The sequence below is a fragment of the Geotrypetes seraphini genome, chromosome 15 (assembly GCF_902459505.1).
Source record: "Geotrypetes seraphini chromosome 15, aGeoSer1.1, whole genome shotgun sequence".
Lineage (NCBI taxonomy): Eukaryota > Metazoa > Chordata > Amphibia > Gymnophiona > Dermophiidae > Geotrypetes > Geotrypetes seraphini.
Window position 1 is genome coordinate 20,576,504 of NC_047098.1, and position 14,413 is coordinate 20,590,916.

Below are 14,413 nucleotides of genomic sequence, written 5' to 3' on the forward strand. Positions count from 1 at the left end.
TGGGAAAATGGAAGATTAACTGACCGGCCCAGGGTCACAAAGAGCAGCGCGGGGTTTGAACCTACCACCTCAGGGCGCCGAGGATGTAGCTCTAACCACTACGCTTAGAAGCTCTCTCAAAATCTAAGTACACCACCTTTTTCTCAGCCCTTTGGATGTTGGGTATTATTTTTGTCAGGAGGGATGAGAACCTTATGCAGGAACTCAGTTTGCAGCTACAAAGCATTGCAAACCCATTACGTGGTTTTGAAGTCATGCATCTTTCTCTCAACAAACACTTAAAAAAGCATCACTGTGTCCAGGACCATACCTGCCATGCCACACCAAGTTTGGAGATCTCTCTGCCAGACATTCCCTCTGTCAGCTTGGCTATCTCAGAGCACTTCTTCCCATAGTCAAACTGGGCAAGTTTCAGACGCCTACAGGGTAGGAACATAAGCGTCAGTACTATATCAATGGCCACATCATCAAGCAAATCATTACCCACAAAAGCAAAGTAGAACTGGGTCATCTCCAGGGCAACAAAATTAAGGCACAGAGAAGGTAACTTATAAATCAGTTTCATGCCTAAATCAATGAGCTGCCATGTTCTTTTGCAGTAAGCATGCTCAGGAAAGAAATTAGTGCATATTTAAAAAAAAAACAAAAAAACCCCAACATACAAGGGTTCTTCAAAAGGTTTCTGCACTTTCATATTTTCACGGGAAATGGTTGGGGTGGGAGAAGTGGTAAGGTGTGTTGTAAAATCTAATCTAATCTTCTATTTGTGCGTCGCTCATACCTATACAGGCTCAAGGCGACTGTAAAGAGAGGCAAGAGGGGAGAGAAAGAGGAGGGAGAGAGGGGAAGTAGATAGGTAGGAGGGAGAGAACAAGAGGGGAGAGTGGAGGAAGGGAAGAAGGGGAAAGGGAGAGAGGAGAAGGTAAAGGAGATTAAGTATCAAACAGATGGGTTTTCAGTTTTCTTTGGAAGATGATGTGGCAAGGTTCAGTTCTGGTCCTTTCTGTAAGGCTTTTCCAAGTTTTTACTCCTAGAAATATCATGAGAAAAATGTATCACAAAATAAGGTGAGTGGAAAAGTGATATAATTTGCTTTTGAGATATTTAATAGTGTTTAAAAAATTTTTAAAAAGTGTGAAAACCTTTTGAAGATCTCTCGTACATAAACAGCAGCCCCGCTCTTAACATGCGTCCCCTTCAGTGGTGGTCTCTGCAGTTTCAGGATCTGGACTTTCCGGTCCCTCTTCAGAAGTTAGTGTGTCACAGCCTAACCAATCTGGTTCGGGGGTGAGTTTGAATCAGCCCAAGTGTACAGTGCTTCTTACAGACACGTCTCCTCGGGTGGGGAACTCAATGTCTCGGTCACTCAGCTGGTCACAGGAGGAAGCGTCCTGGATGATCAATGTTCTGGAGGACAGAGCCATTCAGTTGGCGTTACTTGCTTTCCAGGCATTGCTTAAGGGCAAGTCGGTTTGGGTTCTCTCGGACAATGTCACGGCAGTGGCTTACGTCAAATCATCAGGGGGTAACTAAGAGTCATCTGGAAGCGCAGAAGACATCTCTTCTCATGGAATGGGCAAAGACTCTTCTTCTGGACATCTCGGCTTCCCATATAATGGGAGTGGACAACGTTCAGATGGACTTCCTCAGTCGTCATGTACCGGATCTCGGAGAGTGGTGTCTTAGCCTGAAAACCTTCGAGTTGATTGTTCAGACCTGGGGCTGGCTGGTCATGGACTTTGTGGCCACGAGTGTCAATGCCAAAGCGCTGAGGTTCTTTGGTCAGCGCAGAATATTGTCCACTTGAACTGATTCAAACTCACCCTCTGAACCAGATTGGAAGGCTGTAGCCACCAGCGCAGGTTGTGATGCACTAACTCCCAAAGAGGAACAGGAAAATCCAGATCTTGAAACTGCAGAGACCACTGCTGAAAGAGAGAATACTGAAGGGGACGCATGTGAGCCTGAACCCACCGGACCACTTCCAGGGAGGCTGCCATTGACCGCAAGACCTGCAGAAAATCCTGAGCCTGAGGGCAACGACAATCATCCTGTTGACCCCTTTCATATCCAAGATGGGCGGAAACACCCCTTCTTTCTTGGGCACCACAATGTAAATGGAGTACCTGCCTATATGAAACTCATGAGAAGGCATTTTGAGGTCCAGCAATCTTTGCAGCGTCTGATTAAAGCTTGCTTCTTCCAAGCTGCCTGACAAGAAGAAAGGGTGGGAAAACTCTAGAGCACAGCCATCTCAAATCACTTCTAGGACCTACTGATGCATTGTAATCTCGGCCTACCCCCGATAAAACTCCCACTGGAAACGGGGGAAGGACCTGAAATGAGTCTTTGGGCTGGATGAGGAGCCACCGGTGGAAGTTACAACCACCCCACCCCCCCAACAGGTTCCCAAAAACGGCTGCATGCACTGAAAGAAACGTGTTCTGGAAGGAAAAGAGGCTGCACGCCAGCCAGGGAGGTACCTACAAAAATCACACAAACGCCCATGGCTCCATGGGTCCTCAGTATCTCTCCTCTCTCATCACACTCCCTTGAGCACTCTACTCATCGGAAAAGTCTCTTATCTGTACCCTTCTCCTCTAGGGCCAAATCCAGACTCTGTCCCTTCTACCTTGCTGCACCATATGCCTGGAACAAACTGCCCGACTTGGTACGTCAAGCTCCCTCTCTGGCAGTTTTCAAATTCAGACTCAAAGCCCACTTTTTTGAAGATGCTTTCAATTCCAAACTCCAACCCACCTTCTAAGCACAACATGTGTCTTATCATTCCCTCTGCAATTCCCCCATCTGAGCACTGTGTATTGATGCACCTTCTTGTCCAGTAGTAGTAGTAATAGTAGTAGTAGTAAATTGCCTCATATGCTATTTATTCATTCCTTTACTCCAGGGCTCATTCTATAGCTAGGAAGGAGAGGTACACATAACTATGCATGTTTTCAGAAAGGAGTGTCTGTGGATCCGACAGCCACCATAGTGTCTCTTTTTGGTGCAACAGCAGAACCCAAGTGCTGGTCTAAATCTGAGCATTGAGCGGTGGCGACACATCTGATTAGCACACCAGATGTTTACAGAACTTGAGATATAGGGGAACGAGTAAGAGACAGATTCTGGGAATGGGACATTGGTAGTGAATAGAGGGCCCAAGAACAGGCTCTGGGTTTAAGGCTAAGAGGAAGAAGACCCAGTATTTTCAGAAAAGAGTTGAAATCTTGCTCCTAGAACCTTCAGCAAAATGTTTCCTTAGTACCTAGAATTTGAATGTACATATATCTGAATATGCATATATTATACACACACCTACAACCAAGGATAAAGGTTATAATAAAAATATAAACAATTAGGCCTTTGAAATTCAAGTTCTGATACTTACTGTTTGCCTTCAGTAGCAGGTTTCAGAACAAACTTGTCAAAATAGAGCCTCACCAGTCGTTCCCTTTCCTCTAGTTGTGGAAGGGCAAAGTTCACTATTTCATCTATTCTATCGTTGATGGCCCAGTCAAATTGTTCAGGTTGATTACTGGCTAAAACCATCATAAATCTGTTAGAAAGGAGAAAGAAAACTCTGGGTTTAGCAGAATGCTAAAAATAATACATTCAAATTAATGCACATAAATACAGTACATACAGCATACACTGCTAAACGGTAGAAAATCGTTTCTTGTTTTAGCTGACAATTACTCTCTTAATATTGGCTAAATTATTGTTCCAGACCTAGGGATGTAGAGTTGTTATTCTGAATTACCATACTTGGCAATAAGTGACGATATGCAGCAGTATCCTACCTATCCCTTCATCCTTTATTTATAAAATAACTCAATGCTCTGCTGCTGTTAGACTTAATATTCCCTCTGCAGTCCTGCGTGGAGGCTTGTAGCAGGTAATGCGAGGCGATGGCACACAGCCACCAGCCATTCTGCATCTGTCCAACTGTGGGATCTCACTGGGACTAGCATGGGACTGGAACACAACATCTGTTACCACCACAAAGATTGTTGCAATAAAAATCGAGCCTTATGAGACCTAGAAGTTTTGAGGGCAATTTTAAAAAGGTAACGTTCCATGGATAAAACAGTGTTTTATGGGCAGAATTATCTTTTTTTTTTTTGTAATAAAATTGCTCTTGTTAAATATGCAGCTAAACTTTAGAACATATGGTTTATGCGTGTGTAAGTTTATCAAAAAGAGCAGAGGCATTCCTAGGGGTAGGCACGAGAAGTTATTGGTGTTCACATACACACTTTATAAATTCATCCAGGAAATTTGTGTATGCCAAAGAGCAGGGGGTACAGATGCATATAAATTCCCTGGGGTGATTTTCAAAGTGGAAGTACACACATACGCTGTTTTGAAAATTCATTGGTACCTGCACAGGAAAATCCATGCAATCCATGTAATTCTCTAAAGCCTGCCTAAAATTAGGTGCCAGGATAATGTGCATTAATCAGCAATTACAAACACACAGTAAATGATGGCAGAAAATTACACGTGTAATTGCCATTATGGAATACACAATGGCTGATTAAATGCTCACATCCAAATGCTGTTTGTAAGGTGCATAACTGATAAGATTTTATTGTAATAGAACATGCTTGCTCTGCCACAGGGGTGAAGTAGGAGTAAAGTTTCTATCTGAGGATAAATGAAGTAAAAAAAAAAAGTGCTTTACCTTTAAGAAAAAAAGAACTACAGGTCCCATAAGACATAGTGCAGAGGAGGATGGAGTAGCTGTTTCAGAAAGGGGGATGACTCTCTAGAGTAGTCTAGGCCAGTTTTTCTCAACATCTTCAAGCCAAGTATCCCCTAAGTCTAACAAATATCAACCGACTACCCCAGCTCAAGCTCTGCCCCAGTCCTCACCCCCATTCATTTTTCATATACACACAAAATAATCTTATTAATACATAATGGTAACCACAAAATTAAAACCCACACAAAGCACGCTGTATGTAGAGAAAATGTTAATTATCATTTATATTTGGGTTTTTTTTTTCATAACATAACATAAAACTCACTTGTATACCTCAAATACCATTAAGTTCTATGCGGTTCACAAAGACTAGTAATACAAATGAATAAACATCCAATATCTAACTTCTGAAAGATTCCCTAAAAAGATACGTCTTTAAGGCACGTCGAAATTGTTGATACGAATTTGAGAATATGAATATGCGAGTTAAATCTCTAGTTCAACGAGGTCAAGGTAGATGACTTTAAAATATGCAATGTCACCTTAGTAACAACTATAGAAAAATGGACAAATATAGTGCAAAATGTAGACAACAGATATAAATTCTCAAAGCTGGCACATTTCGATCACTAAATTGAAAATAAAATAATTTTTCCTACCTTTGTTGTCTGGTGATTTCATGAGTCTCTGGTTGCACTTCCTTCTGACTGTGCATCCAATATTTCTTTCTTTCTGCCTCCTGCATACTCTCTCCTCTGGACCTTATCCCCTTCCCCAACCAACATCACTCCCTGTCCCTCCATGAGTCCAATTTTTCTTCCTCTCTCTGCCCCTATTACAAAATATCTCCCTCTCTCTTTAAGTGTCCAGGGAGAGCGAGCAAGAGAGATCTCCAGGGTGCATCTCTCCCACCCCCCTCTACTGCCACATCCAGTATTTCTTCCTTTCTCATCCCCTAGATCATGTAGAGCATTATTCACCATTGCCCACCAGCCCCATGCCAATTTCTCCTTCTATCACCCCTCTCCAGCACAATGCCACATCTTTCCCTCCATAACTATTTCCAACATTCCTCCCCCTTGCATCCCCTTCAATCTGTCTCAATGTTCCCTCTCCACCACCACCATATCCAATCATTCTCCCTCTCATCCTTCTATTCCCCATGCATCTCTACCTCACTCCTCTCTCTATGCCCAATTTTCCCCTTTCTTCCTTTTCCCATATACACCAACTCTTTCCCTCACTCACACACATGCCCAACAATCCTCTCTTTCAATTCCCTCCCTATGTCCCAAGTTAGTGTCCCCTTCCTCCTCCCTTCTGTGTCACATATTCATGCCCCTTCCCTTCTTTTTGTGCCCTCCTTTCTCCCTTTGTCCCACAATCATGTCTCCTCTCTCCCTTACTCACTCACTCCCTTCAGGGCCATCCAGCTGGGCTGCTCCTTCCTGCCTTCAGTTGCACAGGGACGCGGGCAGCGGCTCTTACATGCTGTATGTGGCTGACCCACAAGCCTTCCCTCTGATGACAGCTCTGATGTCGGAGAGAAGGGTTCCGAGTCAGCCATGTGCAGCATGCAAGAGCCACTGCTCGTGTCCCTGTGCAACTGAAGGCAAGAAGGAGCAGCCCAGCTGGACAGCCCTGAAGAAGGTAACTGGGATCCCCCATGAACCCAGAAGGCTTCCCTCTGTTGTCAGCTCTGACATCAAAGGGAAGCCTTCTGGGTCGGCTTCGCGGAGGGGGGAATGCACGGGATCCCTGGTGGCAGCAACAGCCATTAAGGAGGGGGGGGTGGAGATCCGTACAGTGCTGCATACCCCAACAAGTGTGTTGAGAAACTCTGGTCTAGTCCATGAGAAAGGACCACTTGCAACAATTATCCCAAAGGAGGGTACAGTTATAGAACCCAGAGCTATGGACAGAGCAACGAAAAGGAACAAGATGATGTTTTTTGTAGTATGAGCTTGAGGAATAATTGAGAGTGTGAAACCAGGGGCATATTTTCCCCCTGGTATCTTCTGTTTATTATTAACAGTTGGGGGTAGAGGATAGTACTGAAGAGCTATTGTGTGTGTTTGGTACTATCCAAGGGAAATGGCTGAGCTGAGCTGTCATAATGAATAAAGAATTGAACCTAGCTTTTGTTCCAAAAGAATAATGAAAAGAAAAGCCTATGTACTACTTGGAGCCGTAAATGCTCAACCCTGAAGTGTGTGTGTGCGATAGGGGGAGAAAGAGGGTTAAATTCTTACCCAGGAGGCCAGGAATTTAATTTGCAAATTTGATGAATTCAACATATTTGCTTTTTACATGGTTTCTCCAGAGGCTTCTCAAGTCACTTCGCAGACTGCTATTCATTTCCACATACAGTTCAAACTCCTCTTATATTATATATCAAATGCATTACCTTTACCTTTATCAGTGACATTAGCCATAAATTAGCAAACCCAAACAGCATAGCCTAGCACACCAGTGTCTGGAGCTAGTGGCCCAGCTATTTCTGCAGTATAATAAAACGGTAAGCCGTGCATGCGCACTTCCTATGCGTGCGTCCGTTTTCCGTGAGCTGCAGCTAGGAAGTGCGCATGCGCGGCTTACGGTCTGGCCTCACGCGAGGCAAGACAAGTGCGCATGCGCGCCCTTCCCTGCTCTCGAGGCGAAAGGCGGTGCAAAGGCAGTGCGGAGCAAAACAGGGGAGCAGGGAAGGGGTACTGCTGGACAGGAGGAGGTAAACGGAAGAGAAAAGGGCTACTGCTGGACAGGGGGAGCAGAAAAGGGGTGCTGCTGGACAGGGGGAGGTAAACGGAAGAGAAAAGGGCTACTGCTGGACAGGGGGAGCAGAAAAGGGGTGCTGCTGGACAGAGGTGAGGTAAAAGGAAGGGAGAAGGGCTACTGCTGGACAGGGGGGAAGAGACAGAAAGAAAAGACAGAAATAAAGGGGGGCAGGGAGAAAGAAAGAAAGAAAGACACATACAGAAAGAGAGAAAGAAATGCCTAAGTCTACACATCTATTCTAGCACCTGTTAATGTAACGGGCTAAAAAACTAGTACAGTATATTTCTTAAGGCCTACTAGCAGGTACAATGTGCATAACTCCAGGATATTTGCTCTAGATTTATGAATTAAAATTGCTAGGTTATTCCTCAATCACAATTACATTCATAAAATGTCTATACAGAGACATTTTTACCCTCCTCTACAATCAGTCTCTCTTGCAGGTCACATCAATTTACATATTGAGAGCATAGGAAAGTTTTGAAAAAATGGTGAAGAGAAATGATAGTGCAGTTGGATATATTAAATCAGTCCCATAGAAAGGTATAGCCTAAAACATGTTGACCTTTATTTGCACATTGAAAAAAATGGGGAAAATCAGTATTCATTTTTAATGAGGCTTTCTTCTCACAGCTTCCTTCCACTGCATTAATTAGTGCTAAAGGTTTAATGGTGCATTATAACGGCAAATAGCAGTTTCACAGCAGTAGCAATTTTTTTTCCCCTACATCTCACCATCTGCTTCCATCTAGAAGCCCGACCAGAGCTGCTCCACAGTGAGATGAGATGCTTGAGTGATTTCATCTTTCCACTGCTGTGACTCAAACCAATGAAACTAGGGCTTAAATCCCATTTCACCCACTGATCCTTCCAGTTATTTTGGGCAAGCCACTTTGGCCTGGATGCACTAAAGACAGTAATACAGACTGGATCGCTGTTGGCCGATTCTAAACTAGCGATCAATGCATTACCAATCATCCCATGCCACTCCCGAGTACCTTCTCAGAGACGTTAGGAGGGGCCTTAGGCATATGAGCCAATCAGGGCCTTAGGCTCTTTCCTCTGTATCCTGGGATACAAGGGGGAGGAGATTAAGCCAATCAGGGAGTGGGCATCCCTCCTGCCTTTTTTTTCGGGGGGGAGGGGGGGTAAGGATGTTTGGGGGGCACCTGGAATGGGAGTGGCCATCCCTCCTAACAATTTTTGTTGGTGATGCGGGGGGGGGGGGGGGGGGGGGGGTAGGAAGAAGTGAGCGTTCCGTCTGCTGTTTTCGCTTTCACGGGGGGCCATTTTGTGGTGCCGGTTCGTCGGGGAGGGAGGGTCGCCATTGGCAGGAGTGTGTGTGCTTTTTTTTTTCTGCTGGGACAGATATTTTGTGTATGTAATACATGCAAAATATCTGTGCCATTGAATAAAATGAAAAAAAAAACAACCCCCCCAAAAAAAACAAAACCAAACCAAACCAGGCAGACCTGTCGGTAACACAGTTACCATCATCAAAAAAGGGGGTATTTTGGATAATAAAGAAATTTTGAAAAAGCTTTTGTTTACACACTAAGAACATAAGAAGTGCCTCTGCCGGGTCAGACCACAGGTCCATCCTGCCCAGCAGTCCGCTCCCGCGGCGGCCCAAACAGGTCAAGACCTGTCTGAATCATCAGAAGGGGCTCCCTTGCCACCTTGGTTTCCCATTTAAGTCCTGCCTTCCTATCGAAGTCCTAGCCCTCCGGTCTTGCACATGCACGACCTGGTTGGTTTATACTCATTACCTGTCAAGATTTATAACTGACTCAATGTAATGTATAACTCCTACTTTATTCAAGACCGTTCATACTCACCCCGGTTTATAAATAAACTCTCCCAAGTGATAAACTAGGAGGTTGAAGTATCATATCAGGTCCTTATCCTGGATTGATAAAGTACCATATAATCATTTACGACAAACCTCCGTCCCACCCTTAACTATAAACTTTATTTGTATCTAACTCAGGTTAAAACTATTGTAATTTATTCTGTTTTCCCCCCGACAGCTAAAACCCCCGTTTTAATTTTTTTGCATAGCCAAGCAATGCTAGTTCATCAATCGCTTGGCTACTTTGCATGGGGTTTTAGCTAATTTGCATGGCTGGATAGGAAAATGGGTGCTTGAGGGGAAAAACACACGGTGAGCCGTTTTGTGAATCGGGCCGATAATAGCGATCGTCGCTATAGTTATGAAAACAGGTTTAGCGATGATTGCTGACTTTAGTGCTTTTAGCCCTTTATCAGCTGTAAGGTTTTTAGGGAAGGGACTTTGCACCTGAACTTTAATAATGTTGTAGGTCACCTTGAACATTATCTAGAAAGGCAAACTCAAAATTAAGAGAAAAAAATGGTACAATTAGCAAGACATAAAAAGCAGAATAACTCATCAGCTTTGAAGCTGTTATGCCACTGAGGGGCTTTAGGGACATCATAAACTAGGGAAACCCCACTGCACATACGAGGGAAGCCCTAATTTCGTATTGTTTATTCTTCTACTTTTAGTGACCTTGTTGAAAGTAGCACCTTTTAATGTAGAACCTTCCACACTTCCTGGGTCCAAAAACATAAATCAAAACTATGTTCTGGGATGGCTGCAAATTGCAAGGGTAATTTTCAAAAATATTTCCTTGGGTAAAAATTATCTTATTTACATGTTGATTTACTTGGATTGAGTGGAGGCATTTCTGGGACCTGGATTGGGAAGCAGCTGTCACTTAGGTGCATCTTTTGAAAATGGACCATCTGTTTGTAAATTAACACTGAAAATTTGCTTATGTAGTTAGATCTGGGATAATGTCAAAGCAGAAATATTAATGTACTTTTGTTTTGAAAATCAGGCAAAGTCTGCACAGCCAAAAGTATGAGCGTATGTTTTCTGTGTGTCCATAGTTAAAAAAAAAATTAACCTATTAGTAATCATTTGCTACTTTGACTTCTTGTATGAATCAAGAAGCCTGCCATTAGAATAGAGGTCTGCACGGGAACAGGGATCGCGGGAATCCCCCCTAACCCATGGGACTCCCACGGGGACCCCCCCTCTGGCCCACGGGACTCCCACGGGGATGGAAGGCTTTTGGAAGCAGGGTTCGTCCATATAATATAATGGACACGTCAGCCTTAGTAAAAGAGGGGGTTTATAAGTTAATTACCTGAACAGAAAACAAAAAAAGGGTTCTACCAAAGAGATTCCACAAGGAAAACAGCAGCGCAAACACAAAAGAAACTGTGGAATTGATGATCCTGTCAGAAGTAATTGCTGTTTTTTTATGGGGACGGGCGGGGATAGAGAAAATTCCTTGTGGGGACGGGTGGGGATGGAGAGGATCCTGGCGGGACGGGTGAGGACGGAGAGGATCCTGGCGGGGATGGGTGGGATTTCTGTCCCCGCGCAACTCTCTACATTAGAACTGTTTTCCTTTTGAGAGTGAACATTTTTCTGAAGTGAGATTCTTAAATTAGCAGTGGCAGCCTATCCTTCAATGTCTGGAGACAAATCCAAGACTTAGAAGAGGACTCCAAGTAGCCTAAGTGCGTTCCCGCCAGGTAAAATCAAAACAGCTCCAGGCCATACCATGAGTAGAAGCACTGGGAACCAGAAGCACAACTGTATTCACTCTGTCATCAAACCCACCCGCTGGTCTGTCACAGACACTAAAAGATGCAATTACCAGAGAGGACACAGAAGTATGCTAGTCTTGCTGTTACCACACAGAAAAGAAAAAGCGTCCATTTAAAATCCACTAACAGTCAAAATAGGGAAACAGAGAAACATGACGGCAGATAAAGGCCAAATGACCCAACCAGTTTGCCCATCTGCAGCATCCACTATCTCCTCCTCTTCCTAAGAGAACCCGTATGCCTGTCCCATGCTTCCTTGAATTCAGACACAGTCTGAAAAGATCAGACATGTGACCATGCTTTCAGTAACAGTAGTGCCATTTATAAACTGAAATATGTAGGAGATGGGAGTTAATAAGCAGGAAACTGGGGCCAAGGGATGAAGAGAGCTGCCAGACAGAAAAACCTTTCTAATATGAACCTCTTTATGTTAAGGACATATAGTACTGCCAATATATTTTTCATCTCCTAATTAAAACAAATCACCCCCAGCTCTGTTTCAGCCCAAGTTCTAATACATCAGAAAGGGACCCTACTTGTTGCTTTGTTCTCCTGTCCTGTAGAGGAATGCATTCAGCGTTGCTCTCAGGTCTTCACTGATCTTCTCCTGCAAGAAAGAAACGCCAGTAGGTAAGCTGGAATAGCTGTGGAGTTTTATTTATGGCACTTTCTGTCAGTATTAATGCAAATATCCTGAATCAATTTGTATAATGTCTAGAATATAAATGGGGGTGGGGTAGGAAGAGGGAAAACATGCAGAACAATCTCCTACCCAGTTACCCTGCAATTAGTTACTTCCTCACCAACTGGCACCTGGGCTGAAGGACTTTTGCTTCTGGAGTTCATGCCACACAAGACAACCATAACCGGGAAGCGTTATGTCAACACAACAATCGCTTTGTGGGTGTCAATTAAGGAGAAAAGATGAGGAAAACTCATAGCAGGCGTGCTGCTGCTTCACGACAATGCACCGGTGCACATATCATGACAATCACAAGATGCCATCCAAGAATATGGGTTTCAGCAGCTGAACCAGCCACCCTACAGTCCTGACCTGGCTCCCTCCCATTATTTCCTGTTTTGGGTTTTGAAGAAATCTCTTTGTGGACAGCAGTTTTCAAGTGATGGAGACGTCAAGGAAGCTGCGACGTCCTGGTTTGAAGGTCAGGCAGAAGAATGCTTTTCCAAGGGGTAAAAGTCATTGCAAGAAAAGTGGATGAGGGGCATGGAACTATCAGGGGACTATACCAGAGTGGTAGAAAGCTGGAACTCTCTTCCGGAGGCTGTTATAGGGGAAAACACCCTCCAGGGATTCAAGACAAAGTTAGACAAGTTCCTGCTGAACAAGAATGTGCGCTGTTAGGGCCAGTCTCGGTTAGGGTGCTGGTCTTTAACCAGAGGGCCGCCGCGTGAGCGGATTGCTGGGCATGATGGACCACTGGTTTGACCCAGCAACGGCCATTCTTATGTTCTTAACATTTTTTTGAAAATTTTTCTTTCCTAATCAGGTAAATTATTGAACGCCACAAAAGCACAGTTACTTACCGTAACAGGTGTTATCCAGGGACAGCAGGCAGATATTCTTAACACATGGGTGACGTCACCGACGGAGCCCTCGGTACGGACCTTTTAACTAGAAGTTTCTAGTTGGCCGCACCGCGCGTGCGCGAGTGCCTTCCCGCCCGACGGAGGAGTGCGTGGTCCCCAGTTAGGATAAGCCAGCTAAGAAGCCAACCCGGGGAGGTGGGTGGGACTTAAGAATATCTGCCTGCTGTCCCTGGATAACACCTGTTACGGTAAGTAACTGTGCTTTATCCCAGGACAAGCAGGCAGCATATTCTTAACACATGGGTGACCTCCAAGCTAACAAAGAGGGAGGAGGGATGGTTGGCCATTAGGAAAATAAATTTTGTAACACAGATTGGCCGAAGTGTCCATCCCGTCTGGAGAATGCATCCAGACAGTAGTGAGTAGTGAACGTGTGAACTGAGGACCAAGTGGCCGCCTTGCAGATTTCCTCGATGGGCGTGGAACGGAGGAAAGCCACAGAAGCAGCCATAGCTCGGACTCTGTGGGCCGTGACAGATCCTTCCAGTGAGAGACCGGCCCGAGCATAACAGAAGGCAATACAGGCAGCAAGCCAATTTGAAAGTGTCCGTTTGGAGACAGGACGGCCCAAACGGTTGGGATCGAAAGACAAAAAGAGCTGAGGGGATGTTCGGTGAGCTCTGGTACGATCAAGGTAGTAAGCAAGGGCACGCTTACAATCCAGCGTGTGCAACGCCTGTTCTCCAGGATGCGAGTGAGGCTTAGGGAAGAAGACGGGAAGCACAATGGACTGGTTGAGGTGAAAAGCTGAGACCACCTTGGGAAGGAATTTAGGGTGGGTACGCAGAACAACCTTGTCATGGTGAAAAACAGTGAACGGTGGGTCGGCAACCAGTGCATGCAGTTCGCTAACCCTCCTGGCAGAGGTGATGGCAATTAGGAAAAGCACCTTCCAGGTAAGAAGCCTGAATGAAGTTGTGGCAAGAGGCTCAAACGGAGGTTTCATAAGGGCAGAGAGAACCACATTCAGGTCCCAGACGACGGGAGGAGGCTTGAGAGGCGGTTTGATGTTGAAGAGCCCTCTCATAAATCTTGAAACCAGAGGATGAGCCGTGAGGGGTTTTCCGAGAATAGGCTCGTGAAACGCAGTGATGGCACTGAGGTGGACTCTGATGGAAGTGGTTTTGAGGCCAGCGTTGGACAGCGAGAGCAAATAGTCCAAGACAGTTTCCACCGCCAAAGAGGTGGGTTCTTGATGATGCCGGAGACACCACGAGGAGAATCTGGTCCACTTCTGATGGTAACATTGAAGAGTGGCCGGTTTCCTGGAGGCGTCCAAAATGAGGCGGACCGGTTGAGATAGATTCTCCGGAGAGGTCAGCCCGAGAGAAACCAAGCTGTCAGGTGGAGGGAAGACAGGTTGGGATGTAGTAGAGACTGATTCTGCTGTGTAAGTAGAGTAGGAAACACAGGAAGAGGAATGGGCTCCCTGGAGCTGAGTTGAAGCAGAAGGGAGAACCAGTGTTGACGAGGCCACCGAGGGGCGATGAGGATCATGGTGGCATTGTCCTTGCGGAGTTTGGACAAGGTCCGCAACATCAAAGGAAGTGGAGGGAAGGCATAGAGGAACCGATCCCTCCAGTCGAGCAGGAATGCATCCGGGGCCAGACGGTGAGGAGAGAAGAGTCTGGAACAGAATTGGGGCAGCTGATGGTTGTGAGGTGCTGCAAAGAGGTCCAC

At 45.2% G+C, this 14,413-nt stretch overlaps 1 protein-coding gene across 2 annotated transcripts in view; it reads right to left on the bottom strand.

Annotated features, from left to right (window-relative positions):
• Window positions 1–14,413, bottom strand: part of LOC117349038 (ATPase family AAA domain-containing protein 3) — a 108,789-nt gene that overhangs the window by 15,708 nt on the left and 78,668 nt on the right. For both annotated transcript variants that reach the window (XM_033921922.1, XM_033921921.1), the window contains 3 exons: window positions 11,662–11,732; window positions 3,392–3,559; window positions 311–419 (listed from right to left, as the gene is read on the bottom strand). In XM_033921922.1, coding sequence (XP_033777813.1) covers window positions 311–419; window positions 3,392–3,559; window positions 11,662–11,732 — 348 coding nt within the window. The remainder of the gene's footprint in view (window positions 1–310; window positions 420–3,391; window positions 3,560–11,661; window positions 11,733–14,413) is intronic.